General features: G+C 41.5%; 1 protein-coding gene across 1 annotated transcript; it reads left to right on the top strand.

Moving 5' to 3' along the window:
- Window positions 1–4,407: 4,407 nt before the first annotated feature.
- OR6X1 (olfactory receptor family 6 subfamily X member 1) lies at window positions 4,408–5,688 on the top strand. The gene has a single exon (XM_070062826.1). It carries the CDS (start codon window positions 4,655–4,657, stop codon window positions 5,591–5,593), a length of 939 nt encoding a protein of 312 aa, XP_069918927.1. The 5' UTR covers window positions 4,408–4,654; the 3' UTR covers window positions 5,594–5,688.
- The last annotated feature ends 9,287 nt before the right edge of the window (window positions 5,689–14,975 follow it).

Below are 14,975 nucleotides of genomic sequence, written 5' to 3'. Positions count from 1 at the left end.
TATTTCCCTTTGTGGAGTGTATAATTATGTACCTAATGTTTTTACATTGAGGTTTTGCACCATTGGGCAGCTTCAAATTTACTCCATGATCAAATCTTCCAAATTGAAACTGGTCCCCATTAATAATTTTAAAACAAGCAAACAAACAAAAAAGCCTGGGACATTTTGTCCTTAGCCTAAGTCCAGTAAAGAAAGTAAATACATTAATATTACTCTGTTTTTCCTCTTCTGAAACAATGAAAAGTTTAAGAAAACTGCAAACCTTTATTGCATCATCATATGAGGGAACTTCAAAAAGTTCATAGAAAATTGAATGACAAAAAATTTATTTTGGCCGGCGCCGGGGCTCACTAGGCTAATCCTCCGCCTAGCGGGGCCGGCACACCGGGTTCTAGTCCCGGTCGGGGCGCCGGATTCTGTCCCGGTTGCCCCTCTTCCAGGCCAGCCCTCTGCTGTGGCCTGGGAGTGCAGTGGAGGATGGCCCAAGTGCTTGGGCCCTGCACCCCATGGGAGACCAGGAAAAGCACCTGGCTCCTGGCTCCTGCCATCGGATCAGCGCGGTGCGCGGGCCGCAGCGCGCCGGCCGTAGCGGCCATTGGAGGGTGAACCAATGGCAAAGGAAGACCTTTCTCTCTGTCTCTCTCTCTCACTGTCCACTCTGTCTGTCAAAAAAAAAAATTTATTTTGGTAAAAATAAATTTTGAAATCCCTGTGAATTTTTTTTCATGAAAGGCATTTTCCATGAATGTCTTGAAGGTCTATCATAACTCAACTCAGTCTCAAGCCACTGAGACTCTGAACTCATTGAGTTCGGGAAGCTATTTGTACTCAGGCAGTCTGGAGAAACTGAGAGAAGAACCAAAACAGGAAGAAAGAGCTTCTCCCTGATGAGGAAAGATGGAACAGAAAGGTTTGTATGTAGCGAAACTCACCAAACGAAAAGCTGGGAGCAACAGCAGATTGTTACTTGGCTCCAGAATTTTAAATACAGAGGAAGGAAGCACATTTAACCTCAAGCATCTATCAGGCTACACAGACTTGAGGTAATAGAAGATACAGTGTCACCAAGTTGTCTGTTTCTATAATCATTCAGAAGATATCCTTTTTTTGGAACTCCTTTGTACTAAACCTCATGCTTAAGCCCTGCAGATATTGTGGCTTCTCTCAAGGTGCTTAGTGTACAGATATGCACACAGCATTATGGAAGCATGTAGACATAGCACTTTAAGTGGACCAGAGACAAGGAAGGTTTCTCATGCAGGTGGTATGAGAAGGCAGACGGGTTAATAGGCAGTTAGGTCAGTCCTGATCGGAATGAGGAAAAGGGGAAGTCTAAGATGATGGAAATGTTTGCTTTCCCCCAAAAAAACTACCTTTAGAAAGATGAAAGTGCTAAATCCCACTGCTTGCTTCTCCCCAAAAGCTGCCTGTAGTGAGACAAAAGTACCAATCCCATTCCTCCTCAGGAATTTCCAGTTTTACCAAGAGAATAGCAAGGAAGTAATGATTCTACCCTTCTGAGTTTTCAGTTTATTGTGAAAACAGAAAGAAGTCACCATATTACCTTCTGATGGCTTTTTTTTGTTTCATCATAAGCAAGCTAGACAGGACAGATGGGATTACAAATCCATTCTTTTGATGGGTCTGGTCCCCACCCTCTCACTGATTGTTACTGTTATTCTGATTTTTTCCCCCAGAAAATTGTGCTTAAAAGACTCAACCATTACAGTTTCTCAGGTCTGCTTCTCTCGGTGCCCCTATTTTGGCTGCTGTGACAGGTTTCTGACTTAAAGAAATATTGCTTTGTTCACTGCTTTGTCTGCATGGAAATTCTTCTTGCATGTGAGAAAAAGTACCATGGTTGCCTGTCTTCAGCTCCTAAGTTGAGCTCTAGAAATCAGACAAGACTTAGCCAAACAATGGAGACAGTGGGGAATGGTTCTGAGCAAAGGGAAATGTGCCATAACTAGGAGGCAAGAGAGAGGACGGCACTCAGGGAGCTAAGACAGAGGTCAGCAAGCAATTTCTGTAAAGGGTCAGAGACTAAACATTGTGGGCTTTGGGAGTTACATGATCTCTGTCACAACTACTTAGCTCTACTATTTTAGTACACAAGCAGCCATAGGCAATGACTATGGGTGAATTCCAGTAAACCTTTAATTACACAAACAGGGCTATCATCTGCTAACCTCTGAAAATCAGATTGGAAAGCTAGCTAAGGCCAGATCATTAGTGGCCTTGAATGTCATGCTAGGAAGTTACAGCTGCTAATCTCAAGGTTCTAAGTGACATGGTCAGAATAATTTTAGAATGATCATCCTTGTTAGTTTCAGCTGTGGGTAGGGAAAGGGGGCAAGTCAGGGACTCCAATTAGGGGGCAGCACTCTAATCCTGATAAAAGACGACAGCATAAGCTAAAGTAGCTAAAGTGAGATGGAGTGAAGGGAGTGGGCTGGAGAGTAAGGAGGTAAAATTAACTGACTTGGTGGTGGGTAAATGTCGGGCAATGAGGATGAATAGCATTTGACCCTATACATTGTAACTTCCCAAAGAAAAAGAAAAATCTCTATAGTATAATATTAAATTCATTTTTAAAAGATTTTATTTGTTTATTTGAGAGAGAGTTACAGACAGAGGGAGTGAGAAACAGAGAGGTCTTCCATCCGCTGGTTCACTCTCAGAATGGCTGAAATGGCCAGAGCTGGGCCGACCCAAAGCCAGGAGCCAGGAGTTTTTTCCAGGTCTCCCACGTGGGTGCAGGGGCCCAAGCACTTGGGCCATCCTCTACTGCTTTCCCAGGCCGTAGCAGAGAGCTGAATGGAAGTGGAGCAGCTGAGACGAGACGGGATGCTAGCCTGCAATGCCTTCAGTCACTCACGTCCTACCTGCAGCCCCTTCCTCCATAAATCTTAGATCCATGTGTGCATGTATTAAGGAGGAAGATAAACAACACATTTCCCTTACCTCATGTTAGCAGACTCCCTGATTCAAGAGTCTCCCCTCCAAAACTTCATTTATCCATCATGCCAATTGTTTCACCAATTGTGGCACTTTATCAGAAGTGCCCGGACAAGCACTCTCCGCTTCGACTCCACTGGGGTCTGTCATCCCAATTCCATTTTATAGACACATTGCCTTGTCTGGAAGGCATTTCCCATCCCCACCTCAGTCTCTGTTCTCCTAAATTCTGAAACTCAGATTTGGCAGCTCGTGGAAGACTTCCTGTAACCCACACCCAGGCTGAGTAAGGGAATCCTTCCTGAGTGTTCCTAGAATCACTTGTGCACAGCTATCCAGGTTCACTCACTGGGCCATGCTATAAATATTGTATATGGTCTCCCTCCCTGTCTAAAAGCTTCTTGGTCATCTAGTAGATCTTAGAGCTTGACAAGTTCTCATCAAATGCCTGTGGAATTCAATGGTCTAATTCTCCGAATTGTGAAATGTTTGACCCTTGGAAATTTTAATATTGCACTGGAGAGTCTGCCAATCCCCTCTGCATGGAGAGTGGAGGTAATTCCATATCTATCCGACATGGAAGGGCCAGGGTCATGGTTAGTTATGTTGGCCATTTAGTGCACATTCAAACACTTCTCTGTCTCTTACCATTCCATGGAAAAGCACAGGCGCTTGTGGAACTTTGGTCAAAGCATCCCTCCCTGGTCCAGAAAGGAAGCGGGAGAAAATGGAAGCATTTTTTGTTTCCTAAGCTCTCCAAGAATGAGCTCCCTCACACAGGGGAAGAATGAAACATCACTCCAGGCACTGCCTCTGAAGAGTGCGTAGTTCTTTTCATGGTAATTTTTCTTGCCCATTTCAAAGGAAAACTATATTGAGGAAGAGCTTAAATAAAAAAGGGAGTTGCTTTACTATTTTTAGTGAATTTATGTAGGACAGAAAGAAAGTTTAGAAAGTTGGTTTTTAAAGATATTTTGTCACAAAGGAAGTACTTTATAGGATTTCCAGTTTGTTTTCCTTCACTCTTTCTGGCCCTTTCACTCTTTTACTTTAATGTCTATAAATCTTTACCAATGTACATGTATTAGGCACTTCTATATATCATGCTCCGATTCAACTGGAAATTTTAATTTATCTACTAAGCATTTTTATTCATTTAGTTTTGGATATTATTTTAGCCTCTTTTTAAAAAAACAAGTCTGAGAATGTGGAAGTAGATATGTTTTATTATCTAAGTTGCATCTAACCACAAATAAAATGGTAATGATTTTTAGTTGATAAACACGCTCACATAATATCAGCTTTCTTAAACATACTGGTAACATAATCAAAAATTATCTTTCAGCATACAATATGGGAGTAAGGGTTAATTTCTGAAAAACTCACAACCATGTTTATGAACACATGTCATTATATACATTATCTATTTTAATATCTAGATTACTGACATAGTACACTTATTATTTTCGAAGTCCAATAAAAGTTGGTTTTATAGGCAAAAGAAGCAGTCAGTCATCAGAAAGGAAGACTGCTCAGCATGCAATTGTATTTGGGAATAGGGGACCAGAAATAAAATCAGGCACTAAAAGACCTAAAACAGTCAGAATTCTCCTTTACCTGCCCCAACTGCAGCCAATCGTACTGTAAGATTCTTAGGAGCGCCCTCCTTGCCTGTCTTTCCAGGGTACAAAGGAACATGAGAAATGGTACAGCAATCACAGAGTTCATCCTCCTAGGTTTTCCTGGGATCCAAGGACTACAAATCCCTCTCTTCACAGTGATCTTCGTCATCTACATATTAACGCTTGCAGGCAATGGACTCATTATTACCATCGTCTGGGCTGAACCTCAGCTACAAATTCCAATGTACTTCTTTCTTTGCAACTTGGCCTTCCTAGAGATCTGGTACACCACCACAGTTATCCCTAAACTGCTAGAAACCTTTGTGGTAACAAAAACAGTCATTTGCATTCTCTGCTGCCTAGTGCAGGCCTTCTTCCACTTCTTCCTGGGTACCACTGAGTTCTTGATCCTCGCTGTCATGTCTTTGGACCGCTACCTGGCCATTTGCAAGCCCCTTCATTACCCCACCGTCATGACCGGCAAGCTCTGCCTGCACCTGGCCCTCAGCTCCTGGGTGATGGGTTTTGCCATTGTTTTTTGTCAAACAATGCTGCTCATCCGGTTGCCATTCTGTGGCAACAATGTTATCAACCACTTCTACTGTGATGTTGGTCCCATCTTGAAAGCAGCCTGTGCAGACACCAGCACTCTGGAACTCCTGGGTCTCCTGGCAACCATCCTTGTCATCCCAGGGTCCCTCCTCCTTACTGTGATTTCCTACATCTACATCCTGTCCACCATCCTACGGATTCCCTCAGCCACTGGCCGCCAGAAGGCTTTCTCTACCTGTGCCTCCCACCTGACAGTTGTCTCCCTGCTCTACGGAGCTGTTCTGTTCATGTACCTGAGACCCACAGCACACGCCTCCTTTAAGATTAATAAGGTGGTGTCTGTGTTAAATACTGTCCTCACACCCCTTCTGAATCCCTTTATTTATACCATTAGAAACAAGGAGGTGAAAGGAGCCCTAAAAAAGGCTATGACTGGTCTGAAGACTCATCATGCAATGTAAAACATGTACTGCATCAAAATGATTTTTAACACAGAAACAAAATAAAATGTGAAAAAGAATTGTGGAGAAATATGGTAAAACAGTCTTCTCCCAAACTCTAGACATCTCATTCAGTGTTGTGACAAGATAAACATGAAAAAGCAAACCACAGGGCAGGCGTTGTGGTGTACCAGGTTAAGCCACTGCTTGATGACCACATCCCAGCCTGGAGTGCTGGTTCAAGACTCGGTACTCTGCTTCCCATTCAGATCCTTAATAATGCACCTGGGAAGCAGTGGGTGATGGTGCAAGTACTTGAGCTCTTGCCACCCTTGTGGAAGACCCAGACAGAGTTCCCAGCTCCAGGCTTAAGACTAGGCAGACCCCAGACAGGAAGTTCTCCTTGAAGAGATAAAGTAGCCTAATTCTCAACCAAGGAAACCCCAAGATACCTTCAGATGCATGAGGTAGAACTCAGGACTTTCTCAGTCGTCATCTAAAACGAGACACCACAAGGTCAAGGACAAGCGTCAGCATCTTTATGGAAGTACAGAATCCTGTCTTTTTCTGTGTTTATAACAACCTCTTTGCCTTTTTTCCTTGTCAACAATATAAGGCGAGGCCGGCGCCGCGGCTCACTAGGCTAATCCTCCACCTAGCGGCGCCGGCACACCGGGTTCTAGTCCCGGTCGGGGCGCCGGATTCTGTCCCGGTTGCCCCTCTTCCAGGCCAGCTCTCTGCTGTGGCCAGGGAGTGCAGTGGAGGATGGCCCAGGTGCTTGGGCCCTGCACCCCATGGGAGACCAGGAAAAGCACCTGGCTCCTGGCTCTTGCCATCGGATCAGCGCGGTGCGCCGGCCGCGGCGGCCATTGGAGGGTGAACCAACGGCAAAGGAAGACCTTTCTCTCTGTCTCTCTCTCACACTGTCCATTCTGCCTGTCAAAAACAAAAAAAAACAATATAAGGCATCCCTATTGTCTTCACCACAGGAGAAATACCATGGAATCTCCTAATTCATTCTAATGGTCTTTTTAAAAAAAAAATTATTTGTTTATTTGAGAGCAGAGTTGCAGAGAGAGGGAGAGAGAGAGACAGAGAGAGGTATTCTTTCCATTGGTTCACTCCCCAAAATGGCCATAACAGCCAGAGCTGGGAGAATCCGAAGCCAGGAGCCAGGAACTTCTTCTGGGACTCCCATATGGGTCCGGGGTCCAAGCACTTGGGCCATTTTCTGCTGTCTTGCCTGGCCATTAGCAGGAAGCTGGATACAGGGAAGTGGAGTAGCTGGGACTCCAACTGCCTGGATACTGGCACCACAGGCAGAGGCTTAACTTACTATGCCACAGCACTGACCCCCATTCTAATGATCTTTCATAGTGTTTGAAATGAACCAGCTTTTTTTGTTTGATATTATATCAATATGTGAACATTTGTCTTGATATAAATTTTTAGATAAACCTAAAGGCATTCATTCTCAGATAAAACCAAAACTTGAGGACATCATCAGAAAAGTTTCAATTTGCAATTTATGGGTTATATCAGTTTCTGAGACTCAATCTTGGTAGACAAGTGCAACCAACAGATGTCTCAGGGCCACAGTAACCATGAAGGTTTTGTTGCTGGAAAATTCAGCCCCAAGTTCAGAGGCTGAAATGAACATCAGGGTCTGCAGCCAGAGTTAGCATACAAAGTCCCCAAGGCACGTGACAAACCTTTTGGTTTGATCTTATTCCCAAGGAAGATTTATGTGACAACAATAGAACAATGATATAGGTGAATCACACTTTTTAGTAATGACTATTAATATATGTTCCTTTCCCAACTATAAAGAAAGGCTACCTTTTTTCTTTTTTTTCTTTTTTTAAATGTAAGATATACAAACTTCATACATTTCATAAATACAAATTTAGGAACACAGTGATTCTTCTCACCCTACCCTCCCTCCCACCCAAGTCCCACCTTTACCATGAATCTTTTTTAAAAAAGGATTATCGTTCATCCTTTTTGATATTGAATTTAAAATTATAAATTAAAAACAAAGTGTAATGGCATTAAAATGTTATTATCTCAACTGCTGTATATGATTTTCTCTGAGAGAGGGAAATGTCTTGAGTCCAGTGGGGGAATGGGTCATTTTGAAGGTAAAGAGAGTAAGAGAACCTACAGACACTAATATAATTAAGAGCCCAGTCATCAAAAGGATGTTGTAAAATAACCCAAACGTGCTATTTTGTATTCTTCTGAGAAGAAAATGGCAGGGAAATAAAAGGGAGTAAAAAGGAAGCCGAAAAGATGCAGTAAAGCTAAGACAGCTATGGGAAGAAGTCGATGGTAATTCCCAAACTTGAGGTGCCTGAGGAGCATTTTCAGAACAGGGCTGCCTAAGGCTCAGTATGAAATCACATTTGTATAATGTCAACGTGTCTCCTCCTCACACCTCCAGTAAAGTATCCTGCATTACCAAATGCCTGCCTGTGAACAGGGTATGTATGACATACGCATTCATGCACCTGAGTGTTGTATGAACGTAAGTCACGAAGGAGTTGTCGATAGAACAAAAAAGGGAGAGAACGATCCAACATGGGAAGTGGGTTACACAGCAGACTCATAGAATGGCAGATGTCCTAAACAGCACTCTGGCCTCAGAATCAGCCCTAAAGGCATTCGGATCCGGCTGAAAAGCCCATGAGAGTATTTCAGGCATGGAAAGCCAAGACACTCTGGGGGAAAAAAAAAAAAAACACCTAAATGAAAGATCTCCACGAGTGAGATCCCAGTGGAAAGAACAGGTCTTCAAGGAAGGAGGTACCTTTCTCTGAAGGGAGGAGAGAACTTCCACTTTGACTACGACGTTGTCTAAATATGATCAGAGTTGGTGAACTCCAAAGGCTTCCATAGCCTTGGCAACTCAAGACAAGAGCCTAGGGTGATTACTGATGCCATAAACAAGAGTGTCAATTTGTTAAGTCAACAACAGGAGTCACTGTGCACTTACTCCTCATGTAGGATCTCTGTCCTTAATGTGCTGTACATTGTGATTTAATGCTATAACCAGTACTCAAACAGTATTTTTCACTTTGTGTTTCTATGTGGGTGCAAACTGTTGAAATCTTTACTTAATGTATGCTAAACTGATCTTCTGTATATAAAGAGAATTGAAAATGAACCTTGATGTGAATGGAAGGGGAGAGGGAGTGGGAAAGGGGAGGGTTGCGGGTGGGAGGGAAGTTATGGGGGGGGAGCCACTGTAATCCATAAGCTGTACTTTGCAAATTTATATTCATTAAATAAAAGTTTAAAAAAAAAGGAGGGGCGGAGCCAAGATGGCAGAACAGTGAGGGCATGCACCGATAGTCTGGGAAAATTTAGTTTAATAAAAGCAGAGTTACGGTAGCTTCAGAAAAAGGATCAGGAAAAAACTGCAGAGGAAACTCTTCCGGAGCTATTCGCTGTGACTCGGAGGACCTACTGGGAGAGCAGGGCCGCCCACCACGCAGAAGCCGAACCGTGGGAGCCGCAGAGTCTGAGCGCCAGTGCGGGAAGGGGAGTCGATGTGACACAGACACCAGCGGGGAGAGGAGGGATGCCCAGGGCTCCGAGTCTACACATCGGCGCTGGAAGCGGAGCCTTGCAGTATTACTTACCTCCTGAATAAAAAATAAAATAAAATAAAATAAAATAAAATAAATAAATGAATAAATAAATAAAGAGAGATTTACCATGCATAACCTGAGGGTGTCACCTTTGCACACCTGTAACCCTGAAGAACCAAGCAGAGCTCCCAGGCCACACCCATCTCAAGCCTCCAAGACTCCTCCAACAGCAGGCAGTCCACTTAACACAGACATAGTATAAAAAAAAAAAAAAAAAACCTCACAGTGAGGGAAACAGAATTAACCAGGCCAAGCAATAAACACAGAAATCGAGGGAACAAGATCAACGATGGCACTATGACACCTCCAAATAAACAAAACACCCCAAGCCAAGATTATGAAGATGATGAGATAGAAGAAATGTAAGATACGGATTTCAAAAAATTTATGATAAGAACAATTAGAAGTTTTCAAAAGCAAATCCTTGAACTACAGAAATCCTTATCGGACAGGATTGAAAATCTCTCTCATGAAAATGAAATTTTAAGGAAGAATCAAAATGAAATGCAGAAACTAGTAGAACAGGAAAGTGTGATAGTGAAGAGAAATCAAAATGAAATGAAGAGCTCAATAGATCAAATGACAAACACATTAGAGAGCCTTAAAAGCAGAATGGGTGAAGCAGAAGAGAGAATATCGGACTTAGAAGACAGAGAACAGGAAAGGATACAGTCAAACCAAAGAAAAGAAGAGGAAATTAGAAATCTAAAAAATATTGTTGGGAATCTACAGGATACTATTTAAAAAACCAACATTCGGGTTCTAGGAGTTCCTGAAGGCATGGAGAGAGAGAAAGGATTAGAAGGCCTTTTTAGTGAGATACTAGCAGAGAACTTTCCAGGTTTGGAGAAGGACAGAGACATCCTAGTACAGGAAGCTCATAGAACCCCCAGTAAACATGACCAAAAGAGATCCTCACCACGACACGTTGTAATTAAACTCACCACAGTGAAACATAAAGAAAAGATCCTAAAATGTGCAAGAGAGAAACGTCAGATTACTCTCAGAAGATCTCCAATCAGACTCACAGCAGACTTCTCATCAGAAACACTACAGGCTAGGAGGGAATGGCGATACATAGCACAGGTGCTAAGAGAGAAAAATTGCCAGCCCAGAATATTATATCCTGCTAAGCTCTCATTTGTGAATGAAGGTGAAATAAAGACCTTTCATAGCAAACAGAAATTGAAAGACTTTGCCGCCACTCGTCCGGCCCTGCAAAAGATGCTTAAAGATGTGCTACACTCAGAAACACAGAAACACGGCCATCAATATGAAAGAAGGGAAAGGAAGAACACCTACCAGTAAAAGATCATGGGAAGCTCAAAGCATATACTAGAAAATATCTCCGGGAAAATGGCAGGGCAAAGTCACTATGTATCAATAGTCACATTAAATGTGAATGGCCTGAACTGTCCAGTTAAAGACACGACTGGCTGACTGGCTTAAGGAACAACACCCAACTATTTGTTGCCTACAAGAAACACATCTCTCTAACAAAGATGCATGCAGACTGAAAGTGAAAGGTTGGAAAAAGATATTCCATGCCAACAAAACCCAAAAAAAAAGCAGGTGTAGCCATATTAATATCAGACAAAATAAACTTTAATACAAAAACTGTTAAGAGAGACAAAGAGGGGCACTATATAATGATTAAGGGTTCAATTCAACAGGAAGATGTAACTATTATCAATGTATATGCACCTAATTACAGGGCACCGGTCTATTTAAAAGATATGTTAAGGGACTTAAAGGGAGACTTAGATTCCAAGACAGTAGTACTGGGGGACTTCAATACTCCACTCTCAGAAATAGATAGATCATCCAGACAGAAAATCAACAAGGAAACAGCAGATTTAATCGACACTATTGCCCAAATGGATCTAACAGATATCTACAGAACTTTCAATCCTACATCTAAAGACTTTACATTCTTCTCAGCAGTGCATGGAACCTTCTCTAGGATTGATCACATACTAGGTCATAAAGCAAGTCTCAGCAAATTTAAAAGAATTAGAATCATACCATGCAGCTTCTCAGACCACAGTGGAATGAAGCTGGAAATTGGCAACTCAGGAAACCCCAGAAAGTATGCAAACACATGGAGACTGAACAACATGCTCCTGAATGAACACTGTGTCATTCAAGAAATCAAAAGAGAAATCAGAAACTTCCTGGAAGTAAATGAGGATAACAACACAACATATCAAAACTTATGGGATACGGCAAAAGCAGTATTGGGAGGCAAGTTTATAGCAATAGGGGCCTATATCAAGAGATTGGAAAGGCACCAAATAAATGAGCTTTCAGCGCATCTCAAGGACCTAGAAAATTTGCAGCAAACCAGACCCAAATCTAGTAGGAGAAGAGAAATAATTAAAATCAGAGAAGAAATTAACAGGATTGAATCCAAAAAAAAAAAAATTACAAAAAATCAGCCAAACGAGGAGCTGGTTTTTTGAAAAAATAAACAAAATTGACACCCCATTGGCCCAACTAACTAAAAAAAGAAGAGAAAAGACCCAAATCAATAAAATCAGAGATGAAAAAGGAAACATAACAACAGACACCACAGAAATAAAAAGAATCATCAGAAATTACTACAAGGACTTGTATGCCAGCAAACAAGAAAATCTATCAGAAATGGATAGATTCCTGGACACATGCAATCTACCTAAATTGAACCAGGAAGACATGGAAAACCTAAATAGACCCATAACTGAAACAGAAATTGAAACAGTAATAAAGGCCCTCCCAACAAAGAAAAGCCCAGGACCAGATGGATTCACTGCTGAATTCTACCAGACATTTAAAGAAGAACTAATTTCATTTCTTCTCAAACTATTCAGAACAATCGAAAAAGATGGAATCCTCCCAAATTCTTTCTATGAAGCCAGCATCACCTTAATCCCTAAGCCAGAGAAAGATGCAGCACTGAAAGAAAATTATAGACCAATATCCCTGATGAACATAGATGCAAAAATCCTCAATAAAATTCTCGCCAATAGAATACAACAACACATCAGGAAAATCATCCACCCAGACCAAGTGGGATTTATCCCTGGTATGCAGGGATGGTTCAACATTCGCAAATCAATCAATGTGATTCACCACATTAACAGACTGCAGAAGAAAACCCATATGATTATCTCAATAGATGCAGAGAAAGCATTCGATAAGATTCAACACCCTTTCATGATGAAAACTCTAAGCAAATTGGGTATAGAAGGCACATTCCTCAATATAATCAAAACAATTTATGAAAAGCCCACAGCCGGCATCCTATTGAATGGGGAAAAGTTGGGAGCATTTCCACTAAGATCTGGCACCAGACAGGGATGCCCACTCTCACCACTGCTATTTAACATAGTTCTGGAAGTTTTAGCCAGAGCCATCAGACAAGAAAAAGAAATCAAAGGAATACAAATTGAGAAGGAAGAAGTCAAACTATCCCTCTTTGCAGACGATATGATTCTTTACTTAGAGGATCCAAAGAACTCTACTAAGAGACTGTTAGAACTCATAGAGGAGTTTGGCAAAGTGGCAGGATATAAAATCAATGCACAAAAATCAACAGCCTTTGTATACACAAGCAATGTCATGACTGAGAAAGAACTGCTAAGATCAATCCCATTCACAATAGCTACAAAAACAATCAAATACCTTGGAATAAACTTAACCAAGGACGTTAAAGATCTCTACGTTGAGAATTACAAAATCTTAAAGAAAGAAATAGAAGAGGATACCAAGAAATGGAAAAATCTTCCATGCTCATGGATTGGAAGAATCAACATCATCAAAATGTCCATTCTCCCAAAAGCAATTTATAGATTCAATGCAATACCAATCAAGATACCAAAGACATTCTTCTCAGATCTAGAAAAAATGATGCTGAAATTCATATGGAGGCACAAGAGACCTCGAATAGCTAAAGCAATCTTGTATAACAAAAACAAAGCCGGAGGCATGACAATACCAGATTTCAGGACATACTACAGGGCAGTTGTAATCAAAACAGCATGGTACTGGTACAGAAACAGATGGATAGACCAATGGAACAGAATTGAAACACCAGAAATCAACCCAAACATCTACAGCCAATTTATATTTGATCAAGGATCTAAAACCAATTCCTGGAGCAAGGACAGTCTATTCAATAAATGGTGCTGGGAAAACTGGATTTCCATGTGCAGAAGCATAAAGCAAGACCCCTACCTTACACCTTACACAAAAATCCACTCAACATGGATTAAAGACCTAAATCTACGACCTGACACCATCAAGTTATTAGAGAACATTGGCGAAACCCTTCAAGATATTGGCACAGGCAAAGAATTTCTGGAAAAGACCCGGGAGGCACAGGCAGTCAAAGCCAAAATCAACTATTGGGATTGCATCAAATTGAGAAGTTTCTGTACTGCAAAAGAAACAGTCAGGAGAGTGAAGAGACAACCGACAGAATGGGAAAAAATATTTGCAAACTATGCAACAGATAAAGGGTTAATAACCAGAGTCTACAAAGAGATCAAGAAACTCCACAAAAACAAAACAAACAACCCACTTAAGAGATGGGCCAAGGACCTCAATAGACATTTTTCAAAAGAGGAAATCCAAATGGCCAACAGGCACATGAAAAAATGTTCAAGGTCGCTAGCAATCAGGGAAATGCAAATCAAAACCACAATGAGGTTTCACCTCACCCAGGTTAAAATGGCTCACATACACAAATCTACCAACAACAGATGCTGGCGAGGATGTGGGGGAAAAGGGACACTAACCCACTGTTGGTGGGAATGCAAACTGGTCAAGCCACTATGGAAGTCATTCTGGAGATTCCTCAGAAACCTGAATATAACCCTACCGTTCAACCCAGCCATCCCACTCCTTGGAATTTACCCAAAGGAATTTAAATTGGCAAACAAAAAAGCGGTCTGCACCCTAATGTTTATTGCAGCACAATTCACAATAGCCAAGACCTGGAACCAACCTAAATGCCCATCAACGGTAGACTGGATAAAGAAATTATGGGATATGTACTCTTTAGAATACTATACCGCAGTAAGAAACAACGAAATCCAGTCATTTGCAACAAAATGGAGGAATCTGGAACACATCATGCTGAGTGAAATAAGCCAGTCCCAAAGGGACAAATACCATATGTTCTCCCTGATTGGTGACAACTGACTGAACACCAAAAAGGAAACCTGTTGAAGTGAAATGGACACTATGAGAAACGGTGACTTGATCAGCTTAGCCCTGACTGTTAATGAACAACTTAATACATTATCCCTCTTAGTAGTTTTTTTTGTCTGCTCTACTTAATATGACTGGTTTAATTCTGTAATTAATACACAGTTATTCTTAAGTGTTGAAATTTAACTGAAATGTGATCCCTGTTAAACATAAGAGTGGGAATAAGAGAGAGAAGAGATGTACAATTTGGGACATGCTCAGGCTGATTTGCCCCAATTGGTAGAGTTAGAAACATACCAGGGGACTCCAATTCAATCCCATCAAGGTGGCATGTACCAATGCCATCTCACTAGTCCCAGTGATCAATTTCAGTTCACAATTGATCATAATGAAAGGACTAAGAGTCAAAGGGAGCACATAAACAAATCTAGTACCTGCTAATACTAACCGATAGAATAAATAAAGGGGAGAGTGATCCAACATGGGAAGCGAGATACTCAGCAGACTCATAGAATGGTGGATGTCCTAAACAGCACTCTGGCCTCAAAATCAGCCCT

Source organism: Oryctolagus cuniculus, chromosome 1, assembly GCF_964237555.1.
Source record: "Oryctolagus cuniculus chromosome 1, mOryCun1.1, whole genome shotgun sequence".
Lineage (NCBI taxonomy): Eukaryota > Metazoa > Chordata > Mammalia > Lagomorpha > Leporidae > Oryctolagus > Oryctolagus cuniculus.
This window is presented reverse-complemented; position numbering and strand designations above follow the sequence as displayed.

Bases quoted from the DNA above. Each gene is read 5' to 3' on its own strand.
- OR6X1 (XM_070062826.1), top strand. From the start codon at position 4,655: ATGAGAAATGGTACAGCAATCACAGAGTTCATCCTCCTAGGTTTTCCT.